This window comes from Phocoena phocoena, chromosome 1 (assembly GCF_963924675.1).
Source record: "Phocoena phocoena chromosome 1, mPhoPho1.1, whole genome shotgun sequence".
Lineage (NCBI taxonomy): Eukaryota > Metazoa > Chordata > Mammalia > Artiodactyla > Phocoenidae > Phocoena > Phocoena phocoena.
The window spans coordinates 157,878,739-157,905,332 of record NC_089219.1 but is presented as its reverse complement, the minus strand read 5'-3'; the positions used below and the strand labels follow the sequence as shown (position 1 = coordinate 157,905,332).

The 26,594-nt window shown below is 38.2% G+C and overlaps 1 protein-coding gene across 1 annotated transcript in view; it reads left to right on the top strand.

Annotated features, from left to right (window-relative positions):
- The window catches only part of PLD5 (phospholipase D family member 5), a 492,035-nt gene that overhangs the window by 363,954 nt on the left and 101,487 nt on the right, over positions 1-26,594 (top strand). The window contains exon 5 of the mRNA XM_065885834.1: positions 25,158-25,285. Within this exon, the coding sequence (XP_065741906.1) occupies positions 25,158-25,285 (128 nt within the window). The remainder of the gene's footprint in view (positions 1-25,157; positions 25,286-26,594) is intronic.

The window sequence follows — 26,594 nt, the reverse complement described above, 5'->3', positions numbered from 1 at the left end:
AAAATTTTTTTCAGAAACTCTATTTAGTTGCAGAAGAAAAGATTTTGTCAGAGTTTTTAAGGATAAGTAGTATTTTCCGGGAGCTCTAGGGTTAGATTTTAAGCCCTCTGAGACATTTCTTTTAACCCATCACAAAAAGGCACTTGTGCATGTACTTGAAGATATGTGTAATCTGAAAGTCAAAATTATGCAAAATTGAATCTTGGTTTAAATATTTTCTTCCACACAAATCAGGATACAGTAGGGGTTTTCTGAATAAGTGTTTCCCATTCTCCCCACTGGTAGCCACAATCTGAATTAGACATAGTGCATCCTTAACAACGTGCCTATGTGGGAAGTGTATGACAGATATCCCTGGGTCAATGGTCAGTACTCTCCTTCATGGAAGGGTAAACAGGACACCCACAACTTTCAAATATAGCACCAAGCAGGACAGCCATTGCCCACCACCCAGATCACCATTAGTGTTCAATGGGCCTCTCCAAAACAAAAACCAAACCAAACCAAACAAAAAATAAACAGCTTTCTTCTGTTACCAAAAAAAACCCTCCTGCAGTGTTAAAAATCTTTCTTCTTTTAACCCGTTCTAAGTCATGCAGCCAATCTTCACTGATTTATATAGACTGTGTGTCATTGCATGAAGCTCTAGTTCTCATTCCATATGTTTTTCTTTTCTTTTTTTAATTGAGATATAATTGACATATAACATTATATTAGTTTCAAGTGTACAACCTAATGATTTGATACAGTTAACCATTGAACAGCTCCAGGGTTAGGGGCACTGATCCCTCTGCTGTTGAAAATCTGTGTATAACTTTACAGTCAGTATTTTTTATCCATGGTAGTGCATTTGTGGTTTCAATTAACTGAAGATCATGTAGTACTGTAGGATTTATTGGAAAAAATCTGAGTATAAGTGGACCTGCACAGTTCAAACCCATGTTGTTCATGTGTCAACTGTGTTGTGAAGTGATCACCACAATAAGTCTAGTTAACATTCATCACCAGACATACCTACATTTTTTTTTCTCATGTTAAGAGCTTTTAAGATCTACTCTTTTAGCAACTTTCAAATATACAATACAGCATTATTAACTATAGTCATCATGCTATATATTACATCCCATGACTTATTTATTTTATAACTGGGAGTTTGTACCTTTACACCCCCTTCACCCACTTTACCCACCTCCCATCCACCCACCTCTGGCAACCACCAATCTGTTCTCTGTATCCATGAGCTTAGATTTTTGCTTTTGTTTTTTGGGAATGTTTTCATTTGTTTCATATATAAGTGAGATCATACAGTATTTGTGTTTCTCTGTCTGACTTATTTCCTTTAGCATAATGCCCTCAAGGTCCATCCATGTTGTCGCAAATGGCAGGATTTCTTTCTTTTGACTGAAAATATTTCATTGTGTATATATACCACATTTTCTCTATCCATTCATCCATCAGTGGACACTTAGGTTGATTCCATATCTTGGCTATTGTAAATAATGCTCCAGTGAATATGGGGATGCAGATATCTTTTCTATTTAGTGTTTTTGTTTCCTTCAGAAAAAACCTAGAAGTGAAATACCTGGGTCATATGGTAGTTGTATTTTTAATTTTTGAGAAATCTTCATACTCTTTCCCATAGTGACTGCACCAAATTACATTCCCACCAACAGCGCACAAGCGTTTCCTTTTCTCCACATCCTCACCAACACATGCTATTTCTTCTTTTTGATAATTGCCATTCTAACAAGTGTGAGGTGATATTTCATTATGGTTTTATGTGCATATTCTTGGTGATTAGTGATGTTGAACATCTTTTCATATACCTACTAACCATCTACATGTCTTCTTTAGAAATATGTTTATTCAACTCATCTGCCCATTTTTAATCAGATTGTTGGTGGCAGGAGTTGCTATTGAGCTGTATGAGTTCTTTACATATTTTGGATATTAACCCCTTATTGTATATATGATTTGCAAATATTTTCTCCCATTTGGTAGGTTGCTTTTTCATTTTGTTCATGATCTCCTTTACTATGCAGAAGTTTTTTAGTTTGTTGTAGTCCCTCTTGTTTTTTTTTTTGCTTTTGTTACCTTTACTTTTGGCATCAAACCCAAAACATCATTACCAAGGCAGATGTTAGGAGCATGCCACCTGTGTTTTTTTCTATGAGTTTTATGGTTTCAGGTCTTATGTTAAAGTATTTAATCCATTCTGAGTTCATATTTGTGTATATAGTCCAGGTTCATTCTTTTATATCTGGCTGTCCAGTTCACAATGCCATTTATTGAAGAAACTGTCCTTTCCCCTTTGTATATTCTTGGTTCCTTTGTCATAAATTAGTTGACCATATATATGTGGGTTTATTTCTGGGCTCTATTCTCTTTCATCCATATGTTTTTAATACTGGAAAGTAGTTGGACCCAAAATCACTTAACTTATATTACTTTGCTTCTCTTGTAATCACTGCCTGAAGCATTTCTTTTATTAATTAGAGGAGCTGCTTTTTAAAAAATATCTCCGTTTTCCTTTATAACACATAATTACACCTGCTTTCTTTTTCTCTGTCTCAAAGATCCTGATGTCTTCTCTCTTATTATTCCTGACTTTCATTTTCTTTCCATGGTCTTGGAACAGTTCCCATTTCAAATTTCCAAGTTTCTCATGCTGAAGGAATATTAGGGGCCTCATTATGTTACACACTGAGGTTTTTGATGGGTACAGTGCGCCAATATTAATCATGAAGATTTTAACATTAAAAGCTGAATATTCTTTGTGGGTTATGTCACATGATCGATTTGCCATATGCTTAAGTGGATTGTCTGATTTCTTAGTAAGTTTTGAAGGAAAGACACGTCTAAAGGTGATCCATTCATTGATTTGTTCATTCAATAGATACTTATTGAATGCCTCTGAGTGGGGGTAAGTCAGAAGTCTTTATTACCTTTATAAGGCTTACAACCTAGCAAGGAAGACAAATGCTAAACAAGAAATGATTCTTGTGATGAGTATGTCTAAAAGGGAACTTCACAGATTTACATTCCCCAGCATTTCCCTCATGTAGGTGCCTCAATCTATTAACTCATTTAGAACTCACAACAACTCTGTAAAAGAGCTCTTTTTTCCATCCCAATCATATAGAAGAGAAAACTGAGGTACAAGAAGCTAAATGACTTGCTCAAGGACACTCAGCTACCAAATGGAAGAAGCAGGATTTGAACCACACAGTCAGATTTTCAGACCATCCAGTTTACACTAGGGATTAACTAGCAATGTCTTCTGTAGAACTTTTCTTTTGGAGCTTTTCTTCCACCTTCTTTCCTCCCCTCCCACTGTCTCCCTTCCAATCTCTAGTTTATTGGTGATAGTTTATTAATGAGACTGGAGTCTGAGAAAGGAATGAACCAGAAGTTGGTCAGGAGCCTATCAGATGCTAGCATGTCTAGGGAGATGAACTAATAGAAGAAGAAGAAGAAATTTCTTCTCTGATCTTGTTATTTCCTTTCTTTTATTAGCTTTGATCTTTGCTTGCTCTTCTTTTTCTAGTTTATTTTTTTTGTTTTGTTTTTTTTTCCGGTACGTGGGCCTCTCACTGTTGTGGCCTCTCCCACCATGGAGCACGGGCTTCAGACGCGCAGGCTCAGCGGCCATGGCTCACGGGCCCAGCCGCTCCGCAGCATGTGGGGTCTTCCTGAACTGGGGCATGAACTTGTGTCCCCTGCATCGGCAGGTGGACTCTCGACCACTGCACCACCAGGGAAGCCCCTTTTTCTAGTTTTTTTAATGAAAATTTAGATTGTTTTCTGAGATTTTTCTTATGTCCTGAGGTAGGCTTGTATCACTGTGAACTTCCCACTTAGGACTGCCTTTGTTGCATCCCATAGATTTTGGAACATTGTGTTTCTATTTTCATTTGTGTCAAGGTGTTTTTAAATTTTCTCTTTGATTTCTTCATTGACCCCTTGGTTGTTTAATAGCACGTTGTTTAGTTTCCATGTGTTTGTTTTTTCCAGCTTTCTTCTTATAATTGATTTCTAGTTTTATACCATTGTGATCACAAAAGATGCGTGATATGATTTCACTCTTCAAGTCATTGAGACTTGCTTTGTGGCCTAACATATGATCTATTCTGGTGAACGTTCCATGTGTATATGAAAAGAATGTGTAGTCTGCTGTTTTGGTATGGAATGTTCCATATATATCTATTAAGTCTATCTGATTTAATGTGTCATTTAGGGCCCAACCCCCAGGCCGCGAACCGGTACAGGAACCGGTCCACACAGCAGGAGGTGAGCAGCGGACGAGTGAGCAAAGTTTCATCTGCTGCTCCCCATCACTCCCCATCACTCGCATTACCACCTGAACCATCTCCCTCCCATCTGTGGAAAAATTGTCTTCCATAAAACTGGTCCCTGGTGCCAAAAATGTTGGGGACTGCTAATTTAAGGTCAATGTTTCCTTAAAGATTTTCTGTCTAGATGGTCCGTCCATTGATGTAAGTAGGGTGTTAAAGTGCTCTACTATTATTGTATTACTGTCGATTTCTCTCCTTATGTCTGTTTATATGTGCTTTATATATTTAGACACTCCCATGAAAGGTGTATAGATGTTTATAAATATTATATCCTCTTGTTGGATTGACCCCTTTATCATTATGTAATGCTCTTCTTTGTCTTTTGTTACAGTCCTTGTCTTAAAGTCTATTTTGTCCAATATAAGTATAGCTACCCCAGCTTTCTTTTTATTTCTATTTACATGGAATATCTTTTTCCAGTTTTTCACCTTCAGTCTGTGTGTGTCTTTACGTCTGAAGTGAATCTGTTGTAGGCAGCATATATATGGGTCTCCTATTTTATCCATTCATTTACTCTTTGTCTTTTGATTGAAGCATTTAGTCCATTTACATTTAAAATAATTATTGATAGCTATGTACTTATTGACATTTTGTTAATTGTCATCAGGCTATTTTTGTAGTTCTCCTCTGTTCCTTTCTTCTTCTCTTGCTCTCTTCCCTTGTGCTTTGATGACTTTCTTTAGTGTTGTGTTTGGATTCCTTTCTCTTTATTTTTTGTATATCTATTATAGGTTTTTGGCTTGTGGTTATATGAGGTTCATATATGACAACAAACATATATATACATACATACAAGTATATATATACATACATACAAATATACATATCTATGTGTGTATATATATATATATACTATATATACTATATATCTATAAATATAGTATATATGTATATATATTTTTAGTTCATGGTCATTTAACCTTGAATGTATTCTACAAGCTCTACATAATTTACATCTTTTCATTTTTTGTTTCTCTTCATTAACTATTGTAGTTATACTTGATTTTACTACTTTTGTTTTCTAACCTTCAAACTAGCTTTATAAGTAGTTGATTAACTACCTTAACTGTATATTTGCCTTTACCAGTGAGTTTTTTTTCATGTGTTTTCTTATTTCTAGATATGGCCTTTTCTTTGTCATTTAAAGAAGTCTCTTTAACATTTCTTGTAAGGCCAGTTTACTGGTGATGAGCTCCTTTAGCTTTTGCTTGTCTAGGAAACTCTATTTCTCCCTCAATTTTGAATGATACTTTACCAAGTAGAGTATTCCTAGTTGTAAGTTTTTTTCCTTTCACCATTTTGAATATATCATGCCACTCCCTTCTGACCTGCAAAGTTCCTGCTGAAAAATCTGCTGATAGCCTTATGGAGTTTTCCTTGTACATAATAAATTGTTATTTTCTTTCTAACTGCTTTTGAGATTCTCTCTTTATCCTTAAATTTTACTATTTTAATTATAATGTTTCATGGTGTGGTTCTCTTTGGGCTCATCTTGTTTGGAATTATCTGGGCTTCCTGGATGTCTATTTTTTTTTCCCAGATTAGGGAAGTTTACCACCATAATTTCTTGAAATATTTTTTTGGCCTTTTCTCTCTCTCTTCTCCTTCCAGGATCCCCATATTGCAAATGTTATTATGCTTGATGTTGTTTGTTAAGGTATCCTTTGCTTTTTAAATTTTTTTCTTCTTTCTTTTTCTTTCTTTTTTTTTTTTTTGGCCACTCTTTCTGGATGAAACTCAGTACTTTTCTTCCAGATTGATGATTTGTGCATCTCCTTCATTCATTCTTCTGCTGAACCCCTCTGGTGTATTTTTCAGTTCAGTTCAGTTATAACCTGTTTGGTACTTTCTCTTTGTTGAAGTTCTCACTGTGTTCATCCATTTCTCCCAAGATCAGTAAGCTTATTTTTGACCATTACTTTGAAACTCTTTATCAGTTAGGTTTCTCATCTCTGTTTCATTAAGATCCTTTTCTGGGGATTTTTCTTATTCTTTGGTTTGGAATACATTCCAGTGTATCATCATTTTGCCTGACTGTCTTTGTCTTTATGTACTAGGCAAAACAGCTCCCTCTCCCATTCTTGAATGCATGGTCTTACGTAGGAGATGATCCATAGAGCCCAGAAACACAATCTCCCCTGGCTTTCAGAGCCAGCTCTCAAGGGTTGTCTCTTATGTGGAATACCTCACTGCCTGTGGCAGGGTCGTGCCTGGGCAGGATGCACTCACCTGGTGTAGTTGTGGCTTGGCTGCTGACTGGGGTGGGCTGGGTGCAAGATGCTCATGCAGTGGAGTGTTTGCAGAATGGGGCAGGGCTCAGCTCTGGCCACCAACATCCCAGACCTTATCATATTTTATTACAACTGATGAGCCATTTTAGATCATGTTTTACTTATCTGTTTTGAGTGTGGAATTTTTTGCATAATTGAGGATGTATAATTTAAGCAAACTTTATATTTTTCTTCACAATGTTTTATTTTTAACCATTTTTTAAATTGAAGTATAGTTAATTTACAATGTTGTGTTAGTTTCAGGTGTACAGCGAAGTGATATATATATATATATGTATGTATCTCACAACATTGTAAATTAACTATACTTCAATTTATATATAGTCTTTTTCAGATTCTTTTCCATTGTAGGTTATTACAAGATGCTGAATATAGTTCCCTGTGCTATACAGTAGGTCCTTGGTGCTTATCTATTTTATATATAGTAGTGTGTATATATTAATCCCAAACTCTTAATTTATCTCCCCCACCTCTTACTATCCCCTTTAGTAACCATAGGTTTGTTTTCTATGTCTGTGAGTCTATTTCTGTTTTGTAAATAAGTTCATTTATGTCATTTTTTAAGATTCAACATGTAAGTGATATTATAGGATATTTTTCTTTCTCTGTCTGTCTTATTTCACTTAATATGATAATCTCTAGGTCCATCCATGTTGCTGCAAATGGCATTATTTCATTCTTTCTTATGGCTGATTAATACCCCATTGTGTATATATACCATATCTTCTTTGTCCATTTATCTGTTGATGGACAGTCAGGTTGCTTCCATGTCTTGGATACTGTAAATAGTGCTGCTATGAACACTGGGGTGCATGTATCTTTTCAAATCATAGTTTTCTCCAGATATATGCCCAGGAGTGGGATTGCAGGATCGTGGTAATTCTAGTTTTAGTTTTCTGAGGAACTTTCACACTATTTTCCGTAGTAGCTGCACCAATTTATATTCCCACGAGCAGTGTAGGAGGGGTCCCTTTTCTCTACACCCTCTCCAGCATTTATTAGAGCAAATTTTATTTTTAAGTATAACTTTATTTTAAAGCCTAATGATTCCTTAAATCAACCATTCCTATAGAGAGTTTAATTGTTGGACTGTAAGGCAATAATGAAAGTGTGGCATTTCGCTAGAAATGGACCCTGTGAGTCCAAATCTATAGACTAAAAGCAAAGTATCAAAGACAACCCGTGAAAAATTCCACAACATAGTTTTGACAATGTTTGAATGGATATGTTAAAACTAAAAATGAAATGTGTACTTTAGATTCACTTTTTCTACAAGTGGAACATGTAACTGATTATCTAAAAATTTTTCTGAATATCACTCACTGAATGATTTGAAAACAGAGATATGTCATGACTGGTGATTTTTATCCTTTGGTGTTCCCTTTAACCTTCAAGCCAATGGATTCCAGAATGTTGCTAATTAAATGGATTAAACTGTACTGGTTTTATTAAAACTCCCAAGAATAGGCTATGACCTTTTTCATTGCTCATACAAATCAATACATTCAGAAGAAGAAAAACTTGATTGGTATGATAGACTTCTGCTGCAAACTTTGCTTTCAGGAAACACCTATAAGCCTTTACAGAAATCTATAATTACTAATACTGATGCATTTCCCTTTGATACATGCTTAAGGCTCATTAATTACCTGTGTTCCAAAGCTGGTGATAAACTCGTTTTTATAATGCTATTAGGGGTATATTAACATGTGATAAACTATTTAAAAATAAGACAATGGTAAACACTAAATTCAGGATCATGGTTGCATCAGAGAAAAATGGTAGGGATATGGGATCAAGCATAAGCACACAAACAACTTTAATGCAGGATATCTCATCCTCAAGACTGTCAACATTTGGGGCAGGATAAGTCTCTGTTGTGGGAGACTACCTGGTGTATTGCAGGATGTTTAGCAACATCCCTGAACTCTACCCACTGGATGCTAATAGTGTTCCTGTAACCAATTTTGACAAATAAAAATGCCTCCAGTTATTGCTGCATGTCCCATGGGGGAAGGGGGACAGAATCATCACTGACTGGGAAGCACTGCTTTAATCAGATTGGCAAGGTTTTAGTTTTTATGTTTAGTAAGAAGGAAGGTTCACAGGTATCCGTTTGTATATGGTGCTTCATAATTTTCTTGTAAGTTACATATATTCTCTTGAAATTTACTAAAGCTTTAGTAATATACTTTCAACAGGTGACTTTCTGGAAATAAACTTGGAGATACATTTGTTTGATTTTTTTCTTGATAATCAAGGGGAATATAGAACTTTATTTTCTACTTTTAACCACAATGTACTAACATATTTCCTTTTGTGTCATTATGAAGAGTATTTTGACAGAATGTTTATTTTAAATTTGAAACATTTAATCATGCAATTTGTGCAACTGGCTTGTTGCTAAAAATTGCATGATTTTTAGCCCAGAACTGAATATTTTTAGTCAGACATTAAAAATATGCATATAAAGGTTGTAGGACATATGTGTGCACAAAATAAAGTACAATCTTATCTGATCAATACCATAAGAATAAGCTAGTAAAGAAACATAACCCTCCAAACCAAGTTTAAATAACAAGTAATTTATTCTAAAGATTTAGAGGAACTCAAGGTCTGAAGTGGAGTTGGTCTGAGGAGACGAGTCCACCAAGGACTCTCTACCACTGCCTCCCTCTTCCTTTTCCTCTCCTGGGAGGACATCGTCTTTTTATCTCTTTTCCTCATGCATCTGGTTCTTTCACACTCTCTGAAGCTTGCCTTCTCCTCCCATTCATTTATGTGGACTTGGATAGTCATGGCAACCTCCATCTGTTTATGACTCTCCAGCACAGCTACTTTTAATTAGCTTCAGAGGAAATCTTATTGGCTTAGCTTAGGTCAGGTGTCTACATTTGGTTCAATCAGCTGTGGCAAAATAGAGACTAAACAGATTTACATGGTACCTAAACCTTTCCATTCTGCATCATGTGGGTGCATCTAGCACTCTAAGAAGAGGGCATTGGCCAAGAAGAAAGGATGAACATCTAAACCACATGTAACATCAACTAACAGACATAGCCTATGAAGATTTTGTTTCCCCTTCATGAAAGAGACAGAGAGAGAGAGAACTGTTAGATGTAGAGAAGATACATCTGGAGTATATAAATCTGGGCATAGGTAGAATTTAACTCTCTTATCTACACTGCAATTAAATTCTTCAACCAGATGTCTTCTGATGTTGTTCACTTTCCCCCTGAGTTATCTTCCTTATGTATATGTGTGTGTGAACATTCCAATGTTAAACCTCTTCAGAATCTCTGGTGTTCAGTTAATCTAGAGAGAAAACACATTCCTGAAGTTTCAAAATGGAGATAATAAATAATATTTTAGCAATTTTAGATTGGAATGAGTATCCTGAGGTGATGAATTAGCTGCTGTTCAACAAATATATTATTTGTGAATCTATTTCTGATCAAATTATGAGTATAAGGATTTTTTTGTTGATGGTAAAAAGCAGAATCACAAACATAGTCATGTCCTAAAAATCATGTGGTAGGCACAGATGGAAAGCTGGTCGCCAAGGGTCTGCATTGTAGGCAGGTGGGGGTGACTTTGAACTCAGCCATGTACTATCATCCACAGCTGCATCATACATGAGGAACAGTGAGGTGCTCCACAATCTGACTAAGGCAAACATTAGGGTCCCTGAAAAAGAACAATGCTCTCTATACGTGAGTTAGTTATTAATTCCACTAAACAAGATATAGGACAGCAAGTTTAATGCTGGAAAGTCTTTCTAGAGGAGGATCCACATTTTTAAATATGTGTATATGCAGTCAACTTGATTCCCCAAGGTAGTGACATTAATTTCCAATTCATTGTGACATTATACTTCTTTCCTTTAAGTATTTTTTTAATTAATAAATAACTTTTAGTTAATATTTTCATTTTCTCTGTTAAATTTCAATGGATTATTTTCTTCATTGACATTATGCATGCACAAAATAAAGTACAGTATTATCTGGTTAATACCATAAGAATAACAGTAAAGAAATAGAACTGCTCTAAAACCAGGAGCATTCTCTATTAAATGTCAAAAGAGCATCTCTATTAAAGCTCAAAGGATTAATAAGTAGTTTGGGATTTCCTGATTCTTAATGTTTTACTTCTCAAGAAGGAAGTAAAACAAGGGGATTATCCACACCACTTTATCTTGATTAATGCAGTGGATTAGGACTTCACCACCACCACGTCAGCACATTTGTAGCTTTTTTAAAGATTTAATTGGACTTCTTACATATTGTAAAAGTAATTGATAAAGTGATTATAGAAACAAGTACATCCTCTTGATTTATCATGTTTGCATATAAAAACATTATTTTGAGGGGCTTCCCTGGTGGCGCAGTGGTTGGGAATCCGCCTGCCAATGCAGGGCACATGGGTTCAAGCCCTGGTCTGGGAAGATCCCACATGCCACAGAGCAACTGGGCCCCATGCACCACAACTACTGAGCCTGCTCTCTAGAGCCCATGAGCCACAATTACTGAGCCCACATGCCACAACTACTGAAACCCACACATCTGGAGCCCATACTCCACAACAAGAGAAGCCACTGCAATGAGAAACCCGTGCGCTGGTGAAGAGTGGCCCCCACTCACCACAACCAGAGAAGAGCCCATGCACAGCAATGAAGACCCAATGCAGCCAAAATAAATAAATAAATAAAATAAAATAATTTAAAAAAATAAAATTTTAAAAAATTTTGAAAAAAATATTTTGAAAAAAATTAAAAACAAAATAAATAAATAAAAACATTATTTTGAATTGCTAATAATTTCTGTTAACCATCAGTTAAACACATAAATGATCAGGCTGAAAACAGGAGGAACTGCAGAAATCCAGACCTACCAACAACAACCTTGCACAACAACCAGCCAGTGGTCCTGGTGTGTCACTGTTGCTGTGATGTGCATCTCTCACTTGGCACCCTGAGGCATCTGCACAGTGGATCATTGGCCGCAGAGAGACCAACAATATTTTTCTCTATTAAAAATGAAACATAGGAGAATGAAAATTGATTAATCAAACTTAACAAATACCTTTTCAAAGCTGTTGAAAAAATATGTTTATTTGAATCAATAAAGATATTTTGTAGTCTTATAAGTCTATAACATTTACTTCATAAAAATGTGTGTAACCATCTTTGCCAATTAAATTCTAGCATAATACCATGTAATAAACTCAAATTTGGTTTGTGCACTTAATACTACCACTGCAATAAATGGTGTATTAAAAACTTTTTTTGTAATTAAATATGTTTTATAGTCAGAAAATATTGGATTTTAACCATCTCTTTCTAATACATATAAAAACAATAGGATGAGGATAATTTCTATAACCAACAAAAAAGATAATTTAGAAGTGCATGTAAAATAAATTATTTTAAGTAAAATATTGAATAATATGTTTGTAATAAAATGAGGGACAGTTGGATATGACTAAATATATATTTATAAATATATAAATTATAGTTATGTAACTATAGATGTAAATTAAGGTATAAATTAAGATAAAGCATTTATCTTTAGAGATAGATGGGGATTAGATTTAGATAGAGACGAATAGATAATTCTTAATGTGAAAGTGATATTTCACAAACCATATGTAGACAAATATTTTTCCAGATGTATCATCAAATATTTTCAATTGATTTTCTTATACCATGTGCAGTAGTTTGTAGGGAAAAAACGATATACCATGTGGGATCATTGTAACATAGCTGTCTTGGCCCTGGGCACACAGAGGTGTTCAGTAAATGGGAGTTACTGTTACTACATATTGCTTGATCTCTACACACAGCTCTGCTGGCCTTGTAGCTCTGGCCCTGGCAGAACTGTGAAGCCATCACTGTCTTTCATGCTCTCGGCCTTCACTTAGGGTTCCCTAATTAGAGTGATGGGGGCACCCCTTTTTCATCTTTCAGATATTCAGTGCCCCCTTGCTATCTGAACAGCAGGGGTGGAGCAGATCCTGATCATTTTAAATTTTGCACTTTATTTGGTATGCTTGAATTTGATTTTTGTTCTTCCAGTTTTATTGACATACAGCACTGTATAAGTTTAAGGTGTGCAGCATAATGATTTGACTTACATGCATCATGGAATGATTATCACAGTAAGTTTACTAAACATCTATCATTTCATATAGGTACAAAATTAAAGAAATAAAAAAAAGTGTTTCTTGTGATGAGAACTCTTAGGATTTACGCTTTTAAAAACTTTCATCTCTAACATACAGCAGTGTTAATTTATCATGTTGTACATCACTAGTACTTATTTATCTTACAGTTGGAAGTTTGTACCTTTTGACTACCATCATCCAGTCCCCCCTGCTTTTGTCTTTTATCCTTCCTACTACCTTTATACATTGCTTATTTACGACCTTTACTATATATTTGCCTTTACCAATGAGATTTTTCCTTTCATAATTTTCATGTTTCTGGTTGTGACCTTTTCTTTTTCTCTTAGAGAAGTCCCTTTAACCTTTCACTATAAAGCTGCCTTAGTGGTGCTGAACCCTTTTAGCTTTTGCTTGTCTGTAAAACTTTTGATCTTGCCATCAAATCTGATGAAAGCCTTGCCAGGTAGAGTATTCTTAATTGTAGCTTTTTCTCTTTCATCACTTTAAATATATTGTGGCATTCCCTTCTGGCTTGCAGAGTTTCTGCTGAAAATTCAACTGATAGCCTCATGGGAGTTCCCTTGTGGGTAACTAACTGGTTGCTTTTCCCTTTCTGCTTTTAATATTCTCTCTATCTTTAATTTTTGCCATTTTAATTACAATTTGTCTTGGTGTGGTCCTCTTTGGGTTGATCCTGTTTAGGACCCTCTGTGCTTCCTGGACCTGGAAACCTGTTTCCTTCCCCAGGTTAGGGAAATTTTCAGCTATTATGTCTTCAAATATGTTCTCTGCCCCTTTCTCTCTCTCTCTTCTCCTTATGGGAACCCTATTATGTGAACGTTAGTATGTGAACATTAGGTGTCTTGTAAATGGTCCCCACTTCTTATTATTCTTTTTTCTGTTCAGCTTCAGTGATTTCCACTACTCTGTCTTCCAGCTTGCTGATCTGTTTTTCTGTATCATTTAATCGACTGCTGATTCTTTCTAGTGTACTTTTCATTTCAGTTATTATATTCTTCAGCTCTGTTTGGTTCTTTTCTTATATTTTCTAACCTTTGTTAAACTTCTCACTGTGTTCATCCATTCTTCTCCTGAGTTCTTTGATCATCTTTCCAACCATTACCTTGAACTCTTTCTTGGGTAGATTGCCTATCTCCACTTCACTTAGTTCTTCTGGGGTTTTATCTTGTTCCTTCATTTGGAACTTATTCCTTTGTCACCTCATTTTGCCTAATTTGGTGTTTGTACTTCTGTGTATTTGGCAGGTTGATTATGTTTCCCTGCCTTGGAGAAGTAACCTTTTATAAAAGATATTCTGTGCATCCCAGTAATATACTCCCCTTTGGTTACCAGAGGTAAATGCTGTAGGGGTCCTCCCTACGTGGGCTGTGCAGGTCTTTCTGTTATGGCAGACTGACTACTGTGGGCAGTCTGGTAGCTGTCTGGCCTCCAGTTTGGTTGGTTGCCAGGCCCTCCCTTGTGCAGAAACTACTGGCTGCTGACTGGGGGGACCATGAGGCTGCTGCCTGCAGGGCCTTGGAGGTCTTGGAGTTGGTTTTGTTCTGCTGGTGGGCAGGGCTGGGTCCTGATACAGGAGGCTGCTGGGATGTGATGGTCCTGGGACTTGTGTGTGACTGCTGGTGGGCAGGGCCAGACCCAGGGGATTGCGGGGATGGTGCCTGCCCATTGGTGGGTGAGGCCAGATCCTGGGGCTAGTGCTGGCTCACTGATTGGCAGAGCTGGTGTCTCTGGGTGCAGGGCCCTGGCAGTCCTAAGGCTAGTGTGCAGGGCTTGGTCCTAGAGTCCTGGGGCCTCTGGTGCACAGGGATGGGTCCCAGGGTGGTTCTGGGCTCAGGAGACTTAAGACAGCAGGCCTCCTGGTGGGTGGAGCTATGTCCCTACCTGGCTAGTTGTTTGGCCTGAAGCATCCCAGTACTGGTGCTGACCATCCAGTGGGTGAGGTCAGGTTCCAGTGCTAATAAGCTCAAGGGAGGATTCCAAAACGACTCTTGCCAGGAGTGGTGCCCAAGTGGCAGATAAAGCTCTCCAAAATGGCTGCCACCAATGTCTGGGTCCCCAGCGTGAGCTCCAGTTACCTCCAGTTACCTCCTGCCTCTTCTGTAGACTCTCCAGGATCAGCAGGTGGATCTGAACCAGGCTCCTTTCAAATCACTTCTTCCGCCCTGGGTCCTAGAGCATGTGAGATTTTGTGTGCACCCTTAAAGAGTGGAGTCCCTATTTCCCACAGCCCTCTGACTATCCTGAAAGTAAGCCCTTCCACCCTTCAAAGCCAAATGCTCTGCAAGCTTGTCTTCCTGGTGCAGGAGACCCAGGCTGGGGAGCCCGATTTGGAGCTCAGATCACCTGCTCATTGGGAAGAACCTCTGTAGTTGTAATTATCCTCCCTTTTGTGGGTCACCCACCCCAGGGTATGGGTCTTGACTGTACCGTGTCTCCACCCCTCCTACGAGTCTCACTGTGGTTCCCTCTTTACATTTTTAGTTATGGATGTTTTCTGCTGGCCTTCTGAATTTTCCTCATCAATAGTTACTCTGTAAATAGTTGTAATTTTGGTGTGCCCTTGGGAGGAGGTGAGCTCAGGGTCTTCCCACCATTTTGGCCACACCCTGGTATGCTTAAATTTGAATCAGCCACTTTTGCTCTTTTGTCCATAATTTCACATAACATTTGGTATATATTAGATATTCAGTAAAGGTTTATTGAATACTTTTAGGCATCAATAAGTAACTGTAGATACTCTGGATGCAGGGATACACAGGTCTGTGGTCCCTAAATCACACTCTTTAGGCTAAACTGCCAAGTAAATTAACATAGTACTTTTAGGGAGATGGCTATGCAGTGTGGGATGAAGAGGTTGAAAGGGATAATCCTCAGTGAGTCTTTCAGATAGGCTCAGTGTCCACTCGTGGGCCAGTGGGCTGGGGCTCGGGACCTGAGCAAGAATATGTGGGGAGTCTAAGAGCTAATAAATAGTCCAATGCACATATCCCAGGCCAGGAAGTGAGAGCCAGCCAATGTCACAGAAGATTAGAGTTTCTAGGCAGAATGAGAAGGCAGGTGAAGGCCTGACAGAGGCACATGTTGAAGGTAGACTCTGAAGCAAATCCAAGATCACCTTGATTCTCTTCCTCCAGAGATGAGAAGATGCTTCCATTAGTGCTGGTGAGCCTAGTGCTGTTGAAGAGCATAGCCAGTTAAAGTGGCCAAGATCTCTGTTATGGATTGAGTTGTGTCTCCCCAAAAGACATGTTAAAGACCTACCCCCTAGTACCTCAGAATATGACCTTATTTGGAAATAGGTTTTTTGCAGGTATAATTAATTAAGATAGGATCATACTGTAGTACGATGGGCCCTTAATCCGGCATAATTAGTGTCACTATAAGAAGAGGAGAAAACAAAGACACATAAGAAGACACCATGTGACAACAGAAGTGGGGAGATTGGAGTAATGCATCTGTTAGCAAAGGAATGCCAAAGATTAATGGCCACAAGAAGCTAGGAAGAAGCAAGAAAGGATTATCCTCTACGTTTCAGAGGGAGCACGGCCCTGCTGACATCTTCATTTTCGACTTCTAACCTCTAGAGCTAAGAGTGAACAAGTTTCTGTTGTTTTAAGCCACTCGGTTTGTGGTACTTTGCAATGGCAGCACTCTCCAAAGACAAATGCTGCTCTTCATCCACTTAGGAGCACTGGCAGCTGTCTCTGGGGGTACCACACCCTCTGTGCAGATTTGGGTCTCTCCATAATTGCCATGGTAACTACCCACTTTGGACATTCACATTCTTCCATACCTCTGGGAAGTTACTCTTCCAGGATGGCTGAAGGCTAAGGAACATGTGCCTGCAATTATCTAGGATAATGAACTTGCTCCACCCACAGAGAAAAACTTCCTGGATGCTCTCTTCACTGCACATCCTCTACCAGCCCCATGGCCTCTTTTATTATCCTCCTGCCACAGGAGCCCAGATGCATACATTTTCCCAAGAGTTACAGGTTAAGTTCATAGTGTAAATCAATCTTCTTTCTGTATCCTGGAATGTAGCCTTAGGCATATGATATTACGTCTTCCTCTTGTAGTGAAGATTTTGACAAAGAAAAGGCCCACCAGAATACATTTTCTTTATTAATACTGAATATGTGAAAATTGAATAGTTTAGTACATTAAATATATACATGTAGATTGTTCTTTTAAAGAAATGGACCTTTAGGGCTTCCCTGGTGGTGCAGTGGTTGAGAGTCCGCCTGCCGATGCAGGGGATGCGGGTTCGTGCCCCGGTCCGGGAGGATCCCGCATGCCGTGGAGCGGTTGGGCCTGTGAGCCATGGCCGCTTGGCCTGTGTGTCCGGAGCCAGTGCTCCACGGCGGGAGAGGCCACAACAGTGAGGCCTGCGTACCGCAAAAAAAAAAAAGAAATGGACCTTTACCGGAAATTCACTTTAGTGGCTTTGTATTCAGTGAGCTATATGTTCCTTTTTTTTTTTAACATTTTGATTGGAGTATAAATACTTTACAATGGTGTGTTAGTTTCTGCTGTTAACAAAGTGAATCACCTATACGTATACGTATATCCCCATATCCCCGCCCTCTTGCATCTCCCTCCCACCCTTCCTATCCCTCCCCTCTAGGTTGACACAAAGCACCGAGCTGATCTCACTGTGCTAGGAGGCTACTTCCCACTAGCTACGTATTTTACATTTGCTACTATATATATGTCCATGCCACTCTCTCACTTCGTCCCAGCTTACCCTTCCCCATCCCCATGTCCTTAAGTCCATTCTCTACATCTGCATCTCTATTCCTGTACTGCCTCTAGGTTCTTCAGAACCTTTTCTTTTCTTTTTTTTCTTTTTTTAGAGTCCATGTATATGTGTTAGCACACAGTATTTGTTATTCTCTTTCTGACTTACTTCACTCTGTATGACAGTCTCTAGGTCCATCCGCCTCACTACAAATAAAGCAATTTCGTTTCTTTTTATGGCTGTGTAATATTCCATTGTATATATGTGCCACATCTTCTTTATCCATTCATCTGTCGATGGACACTTAGGTTGCTTCCATGTCCTGTCTATTGTAAATAGAGCTGCAATGAACATTGTGGTACATGACTCTTTGAATTATGGTGTTCTCAGGGTATATGCCCAGTAGTGGGATTGCTGGGTCATATGGTAATTCTATTTTTAGTTTTTAAGAAACCTCCATACTGTTCTCCATAGTGGCTGTATCAATTTACATTCCTACCAACAGTGCAAGAGGGTTCCCTTTTTTCCACACCAGCTCCAGTATTTACTGTTTGTAAATTTTTTGATGGTGGCCATTCTGACTGCCGTGAGGTGATACCTCATTGTAGTTTTGATTTGAATTTCTCTACTGATTAGTGATGTTGAGCATCCTTTCATATGTCTGTTGGCAATCTGTATGTATTATTTGAAGAAATGTCTACTTAGGTTTTCTGCCCATTTTTGGATTCGGTTATTTGTTTTTTTGATATTGAGCTGCATGACCTGCTTGTATATTTTGGAGATTAAGCCTTTGTCAGTTGCTTCATTTGCAAATATTTTCTCCCATTCTCAGGGTTGTCTTTTTGTCTTCTTTATGGTTTCCATTGCTGTGCAAAAGCCTTTAAGTTTTATTAGGTCCCATTTGTTTATTTTTGTTTCTATTTCCTATTCTCTAGGAGGTGGGTCAAAAAGGATCTTGCTATGATTTATGTCATAGAGTGTTCTGCATATGTTTTCCTCTTAACGGTTTTGTAGTGTTTGGCCTTACGTTTAGGTCTTTAATCCATTTTGAGTTTATTTTTGTGTATGGTGTTAGGGAGTGTTCTAATTTCATACTTTTACATGTACCTGTCCAGTTTTCCCAGCACCACTTATTGAAGAGGCTGTCTTTTCTCCATTGTATATTCTTGCCTCCTTTATCAAAGATGTGGTGACCATATGTGTGTGGGTTTATCTCTGGACTTTCTATCCTGTTCCATTGATCTATATTTCTGTTTTTGTGCCAGTACCATACTGTCTTGATTACTGTAGCTTTCTATTATAGTGTGAAGTCAGGGAGTCTGATTCCTCCAGCTCCGTTTTTCTTTCTCAAGATTGCTTTGGCTATTCGGGGTCTTTTGTGTTTCCATACAAATTGTGAAATTTTTTGTTCTAGTTCTGTGAAAAATGCCAGTGGTAGTTTGATAGGGATTGCATTGAATCTGTAGTTTGCTTTGGGTAGTATACTCATTTTCACAATGTTGAATCTTCCAACTGAGAACATGGTATATCTCTACATCTGTTTGTTTCATCTTGAATTTCTTTCATCAGTGTCTTATAGTTTTCTGCATACAGGACTTTTGTCTCCTTAGGTAGGTTTATTCCTAGGTATTTTATTCTTTTTGTTGCAATGGTAAATGAGAATGTTTCCTTAATTTCTCTTTCAGATTTTTCATCATTACTGTATAGGAATGCAAGAGATTTCTGTGCATTAATTTTGTATCCTGCTACTTTACCAAATTCATTGATTAGCTTTAGCAGATTTTTTTTGTAGCATCTTTAGGATTCTCTATGTATAGTATTATGTCATCTGCAAACAGTGACAGTTTTACTTCTTCTTTTCCGATTTGGATTCCTTTTACTTGTTCTTCTTCTATAATTGCTGTGGCTAAAAGTTCCAAAACTACGTTGAATAATAGTGGTGAGAGTGGACATCCTTGCTTTGTACCTGATTTTCATGGAAATGCTTTCAGGTTTTCACCATTGAGAATGATGTTTGCTGTGGGTTTGTCGTATATGGCCTTTATTATGTTGATGTAAGTTCCCTGTATGCCTACTTTCTGGATGGTTTTTATCATAAACAGGTGTTGAATTTTGTCAAAAGCTTTTTCTGCATCTGTTGAGATGATCATATGGTTTTTATTCTTCAATTTGTTAATATGGTGTATCACATTGATTGATTTGCTTATATTGAAGATTCCTTGCATTCCCAGGATAAACCCCACTTGATCATTGTGTATGATACTTTTAGTGTGCTGGTGGATTCTGTTTGCTAGTATTTTCTTGAGGATTTTTGAATCTATGTTCATTGGTGATATTGGCCTGTAGTTTTCTTTCTTTATTAAGTCTTTGTCTGTTTTTTGTTGGGAGTTTTACTCCCTCTACTATATTTTGGAAGAGTTTGAGAAGGATAGGTGTTAGCTCTTCTCTAAGTGTTTGATAGAATTCACCTGTGGAGCCATCTGGTCCTGGGCTTTTGTTTGTTGGAAGGTTTTTAATCACACTTTCAATTTCAGTACTTGTGATTGGTCTGTTTATATTTTCTCTTTCTTCCTGGTTCAGTCTCGGAAGGTAGTGCTTTTCTAAGAATTTGTCCATTTTTTCCAGGCTGTCCATTTTATTGGCATACAGTTGCTTGCAGTAATATCTCATGATTCTTTGTATTTCTGCAGTGTCAGTTGTTACTTCTCCTTTTTCATATAATTCTAATGATTTGAGTCTTCTCCCTTTTTTTCTTGATGGGTCCAGCTAATGGTTTATCAATTTTGTTTATGTTCTCAAAGAACCAGCTTTTAGTTTTATTGATCTTTGCCATCATTTTCTTCATTTATTTTTCATTTATTTCTGATCTGATCTTATGATTTCTTTCCTTCTGCTAACTTGGGGGTTTTTTTGTTCTTCTTTCTCGAACTGCTTTAGGTATATGGTTAGGTTGTTTATTTGAGATGTTTCTTGTTTCTTGAAGTAGGATTGTATTTCTATAAACTTCCCTCTTAGAACTGCTTTTGCTGTGTCCCATAGGTTTTGGATCGTCGTGTTTTCATTGTCATTTGTTTCTAGGTATTTTTTGATTTCCTCTTTGATTTCTTCAGTGATCTCTTGTTTATTGAGTAGTGTATTGTCTAGCCTCCATGTGTTTGTATTTTTTACATATTTTTTCCTGTAATTGACTTCTAGTCTCATAGTGTTGTGGTTGGAAAAGATGCTTCATACCTTTTCAATTTTCTTAAGTTTACTGAGGCTTGATTTTTAACAAAGACATGGTCTATCCTGAAGAATGTTCCGTGAACACTTGAGAAGAAAGTATATTCTGTTGTTTTTGGATGGAATGTCCTATAAATATCAATTAAGACCATCTTGTATAATGTGTCATTTAAAGCTTGTGTTTCTTTCTTTATTGTAATTTTGGATGATCTGTCCATTGGTGAACGTGGGGTGTTAAAGTCCCCTAGTATTATTGTGTTACTGTTGATTTCCCCTTTTATGGCTGTTAGCATTTGCCTTTTGTATTGAGGTGCTCCTATGTTCAGTGCATAAATATTTACCATTGTCATGTCTTCTTCTTGGATAGATCCCTTGATCATTATGAAGTGGCCTTCTTTGTCTCTTGTAATAGCCTTTATTTTAAAGTCTATTTTTTCTGATATGAGAATTGTTACTCCAGCTTTCTTTTGATTTCCATTTGCATGGAATATCTTTTTCCATCCCCTCACTTTCAGTCTCTATGTGTCCCTAGGTCTGAAGTGGGTCTCTTGTAGACAGCATATATACGAGTCTTGTTTTTGTATCCATTCAGCCAGTCTATGTCTTTTCTTTGGAGCATTTGATCCATTTACATTTAAGGTAGTTATCGATATGTGTGTTCCTATTACCATTTTCTTAATTGTTTTGGGTTTGTTATTGTAGGTCTTTTCCTTCTCTTGTGTTTCCTGCCTAGAGAAGTTCCTTTAGCACTTGTTGTAAAGGTAGATTGGTGGTGCTGAAATCTCTTAGCTTTTGCTTGTTTGTAAAGCTTTTGAATTCTCCATAGAATTTGAATGAGATCCTTGCTGGGTGGAGTAATCTTACTGTAGGTTTTTCCCTTTCAGTCCCTTCTTTTTCTCTTCTTCTTCTGAGGCCCCTGTAATTCGAATGTTGGTGTATTTAATGTTGTCCCAGTGGTCTCTGAAACTGTCCTCAATTCTTTTCATTCTTTTTTCTTAATTCTGCTCTGTGGTAGTTATTTCCACTATTTTGTCTTCCAGGTCACTTATCCATTCTTCTGCCTCAGTTATTCTGCTATTGATTCCTTCTAGAGAATTTTTAATTTCATTTATTGTGGTGTTCATCATTGTTTGTTTGCTCTTTAGTTCTTCTAGGTCCTTGTTAAACATTTCTTGTATTTTCACCATTCTACTTCCAAGATTTTGGATCATCTTTACTATCAGTACTCTGAATTCTTTTTCATGTAGACTGCCTCCTCATTTGCTTGGTCTGGTGGGTTTTTCTCTGTCTTCTCATTTTGCTTAACTTACTGTGTTTGGGGTCTCCTTTTCACAGGCTGCAGGTTCATAGTTCCCGTGTTTTTGGTGTCTGCCCCCAGTTGGTAAGGTTGGTTCAGTAGGTTGTGTAGGCTTCCTGGTGGAGGGGACTGCTGCCTGTGTTCTGGTTTATGTGGCTGTATCTTGTCTTTCTGTTGGGCAGGACTGCATCCGATGGTGTGTTTTGGGGTGTCTGTGAACTTATTATGATTTTTGGCAGCCTCTCTTCTAATGGGTGGGGTTTTGTTCCTGTCTTGCTAGTTGTTTGCCATGGGGTGTCCAACACTGGTAATTGCTGGTCATAGAGTGGAGCTTGGTCTTAGTGTTGAGATGGAGATCTCTGGGAGAGCTCTCACCGATTGATACACGGTCCCAGGAGGTCTCTAGTGTACCAAAGTCCTGAGCTAGGCTCTCTCACCTCAGAGGCTCAGGCCTGACACCCGGCTAGAGCACCAAAACCCTGTCAGCCACACAGCTCAGAAGAAAAGGGAGGAAAAAAAGAAGAAAGAAAGGAAAAGAAAAAATAAATAAATAAAGTTATTAAAATAAAATAAATTATTAAAGTAAAAAAAAAGAAAAGAAAAAAAACAGAACAACCAAACCAATAAACAAATCCACCAATGATAACAAGCACTAAAAAACTATACTAAAAAAAAAAAAAAAACAACAGACAGTACCCTAGGACTAATGGTAAAAGGAAACCTATACAGAGAAAATCACAAAAAGGAGCATGCATACACACACCCACAAAAAGGGAAAAAGAAAAAAAAAATGTATATATATGAAGGAAGAGAGCAACCAAATCAATAAACAAATCTACCAGTGATAGTAAGCTCTAAATACTAAACTGAGATAAACATAAAATCAGGAACAAATTAGATGAAGAAAGCAAACCTCAAGTCTACAGTTGCTCCCAAAGACCACCACCTCAATTTTGGAACGATGCATTGTCTCTTCAGGTATTCCAGAGATGCCGGATACATCAAATTGATTGTGGAGATTTAATCCACTGCTCCTGAGGCTCCATGGAGAAATTTCCCTTTCTCTTCTTTATTCACACAGCTCCTGGGGTTCAGCTTTGGTTTTCGCCCTGCCTCTGCGTGTAGGTCGCCCTTTGGTGTCTGTTCTTCACCCAGACAGGAGTGGGTTAAAGGAGAGGCTGAATAGGGGCTCTGGCTCACTCAGGCCGGGGGAGGGAGGGGTATGGAATGCGGGCGAGCCTGTGGTGGCAGAGGCCGGCATGACGTTGCAACAGCCTGAGGTGCGCCGTGTGTTCTCCCGGGGAAGTTGTCCCTGGATCACAGGACCTTCGCAGTGGCAGGCTGCCCAGGCTCCTGGGAGGGAAGGTGTGGATAGTGACCTGTGCTTCCACACAGGCCTCTTGGTGGCTGTAGCAGCAGCCTTAGCATTTCATGCCCAACTCTGGTATCCGCGCTGATAGCCACATCTCTGGAGCTCATTTAGGTGGTGCTCTGAATCTCCTCTCCTCACACGCACCGAAACAATGGTCTCTTGCCTCTTAGGCACCTCCAGACTTTTTCCCGGACTCCCTCCCAGCTAGCTGTGGTGCACTAGCCCCCTTCAGGCTGTGTTCACACAGCCAACCCCAGTCCTCTCCCTGTGATCTGACCTCCAAAGCCCGAACCTCAGCTCCCAGCACCCACCCGTCCCAGCGGGTGAGCAGACAAGCCTCTCAGGCTGGTGAGTGCTGGTTGGCACTGATCTTCTGTGAGGGCATCTCTCCATTTTGCCCTCTGCACCTCTTTTGCTGCCCTCTCCTCCATGGCTCTGAAGCTTCCCCCACCCACCCCCTATCTCCACCAGTGAAGGGGCTTCCTAGTGTGCGGAAACATCTCCTCCTTCACAGCTCCCTCCCAGAGGTGCAGGTCCCATTCATATTCCTTTGTCTATGTTTTTTCTTTTTTCTTTTGCCCTACCCAGGTACGTGGGGAGTTTCTTGCCTTTTGGGAGGCCTGAGGTCTTCTGCCAGCATTCAGTAGGTATTCTGTAGGAGTTGTTCCACATGTAGATCTATTTTTAATGTATTTGTGGGGAGGAAGGTGATCTCCACGTCTTACTCTTCTGCTATCTTGAAGGTCCCCCCGTATATGTTCCTTTTGAGAAGCTGTAAACACATAGTCCTGAGGTAGCAGTACATAGCAGCTTGACAACTGATTATGACACATTATGCATAGAACAATTGGTTAAATTCAGATCTTAAAGTGAATTTTTTGGTTTTAACAATAGTCTGGGTGACCTAGTTGACCTTACATTTCTGTAAGGCTTGAATAACCCCGTTGCTTATATTAAGAATTATCAGATAAAGAAAGGCTAGGAAGAAACCAAATCCAAATTAAATAATGAAGAGGGAAACAAAGAAGTTAAGGCAAGTGAAAGGGTAAAAGGTGAAACTAACATACAGAAAGTATAGGAAGGCCAGTTCCTATGAACAACAAGGATTTACTGTATAACACAGGGAACTAATTCAATATCTTATAATAACCTGTAATGGAGAAGAATCTGAAATATATATATATATGTATGTATATACATAACTGGATCACTGCTGTACACCTGAAACTAACACAATATTGTAAATCAACTATACTTCAATAAAGAAAAAGAAGGCCAGTTTCTTATTGAGGAAAGGCATATTACTAAGCAAGACTGATCTTTTATTGAATGCGAAATTGTATGAAAATTATCCCAAAAGTAAAAGAAAAAAGAGCATGGCACACCTATCTCACCATTTGAGTGATAAATCAAGGAGCGGGGATTTGAGTCAGATCTGACTTTAGAAGCCATGATCTTGTCACCATGTGGAGCTATACATAGGGAAAAACTTATTCTTTTTTTTTCCCCTTGTATTCTCTTTGGGAATAAAGTAACTCCTTGAGGGTCCTCTCTACACTTAACTAATGTAAATATTTGGCTTCCCTGAATGCCAACTGTGATGGATGCAGACCATGAGTATTTCTGCCGGTACGTGACTGACTGCATGTTCATGGCCTTGACAGAGAGGCTGACTGGGATTTCCTTGAACTCCTAGGAGCTGAGGTGACCTACATGAACATGACTGCCTACAACAAGGGCCGGCTGCAGTCCTCCTTCTGGATTGTGGACAAACAGCATGTTTACATCGGCAGTGCTGGTTTGGACTGGCAGTCCCTGGGACAGGTAATCTTTTCATTACATAAAGTCAGTGTTCTGTCAGCATCAAAACTACCACCTCCAAAAAAAAAAAAAAAACACAACAAAAAAACCTACCACCTCCATAAAGCATTCAGTCACCTCTACTGTGGTTGAGGGAAATTAAACCTACAGCTTTTGTTATTTTGCATAGTTTTAGTAGGTTCACCTTCATTTAAAATGAAATGATAAACCTTTCTTTGTCAGAATCATTTTACCAAAAGAACTGCCATTGCTTCAGCACTTTTATAACTCAGATGCTACTCCAAGATTCTTTAGAACATGTTTGTGTGTAATTTATATTACACAAAACTAAATTTTCAGGATGAGATCACATAATCTATGAGAAACAGGAAAACATAAATTCAGTCTAGGATCACATATTGTAGAATAATAGTTTTATCCCTTTAAAAAATCTTAAGATAAAGATGTCTTCATCTTTCTTTTTGCAAATAATTAACTTCAAATATCTTGAAAATATACTTGAACAGTCTTTTAATTTTCATGTATTTATTTGTGCCAAAGGTGATCCATGGAGGATCACAAATCACCTTCTTCCCATTTGTCAACTAGTGGCTGGAAGTTCTTCATCATTGGATGCATAAGAAGACTGACCAGTTAACTATGCATGCACAGAGCCCATACACAATGTTTTACCTGAGCTCTTTTAATATTAGGATCCCTGAAATGACATTGAATTCTACTGCACTTCTATTTATTCCTATGGGAAAAAAGCACTGATGTGCAGACACACAATGGCCATAGCTTGAAAGGAAACACCACGTGGGATAAATCTGAGAGAGGGTAACATTATATTTGTACTGTGAGCTTCAGGCCTTTAACCATTTGCCTCCCAGTTTCCACTCTTTTCCTTCTTAAACTACCGTCTTTCATGCACACATATTCCATCTAGTCTTCCTCTTTTAATGTGTGAGGCAAATAAAAGTGCTCAGCTGTAAAAGAAATGGGCAAATGAAATACTAAAAACCCAATTATTGCCCTCTTCATGGAATAGTGTGGAGCCAAAGTACAACTTATCTAAGGTGGTTTTCTAGTTTTGCATGTGAGGAGGAGTCACAGTCAGCAGCCCAGTCTCAAGGGCCAAGTACTTGGTATCTCTAATAAGACAGTCTCCCTCCCCAGCAGAGGAGGGGACACTGAAAGAAAATGCCGTAATTCATTTTGGAATTGAAAGCACCATCAAAGATTATGACAAAACATTGTTTATTTTATATTTGCTCAGAAAATTAGGTGCTACCTACTGATATAAAAATGATTCTGAATAAAATAATAGTAT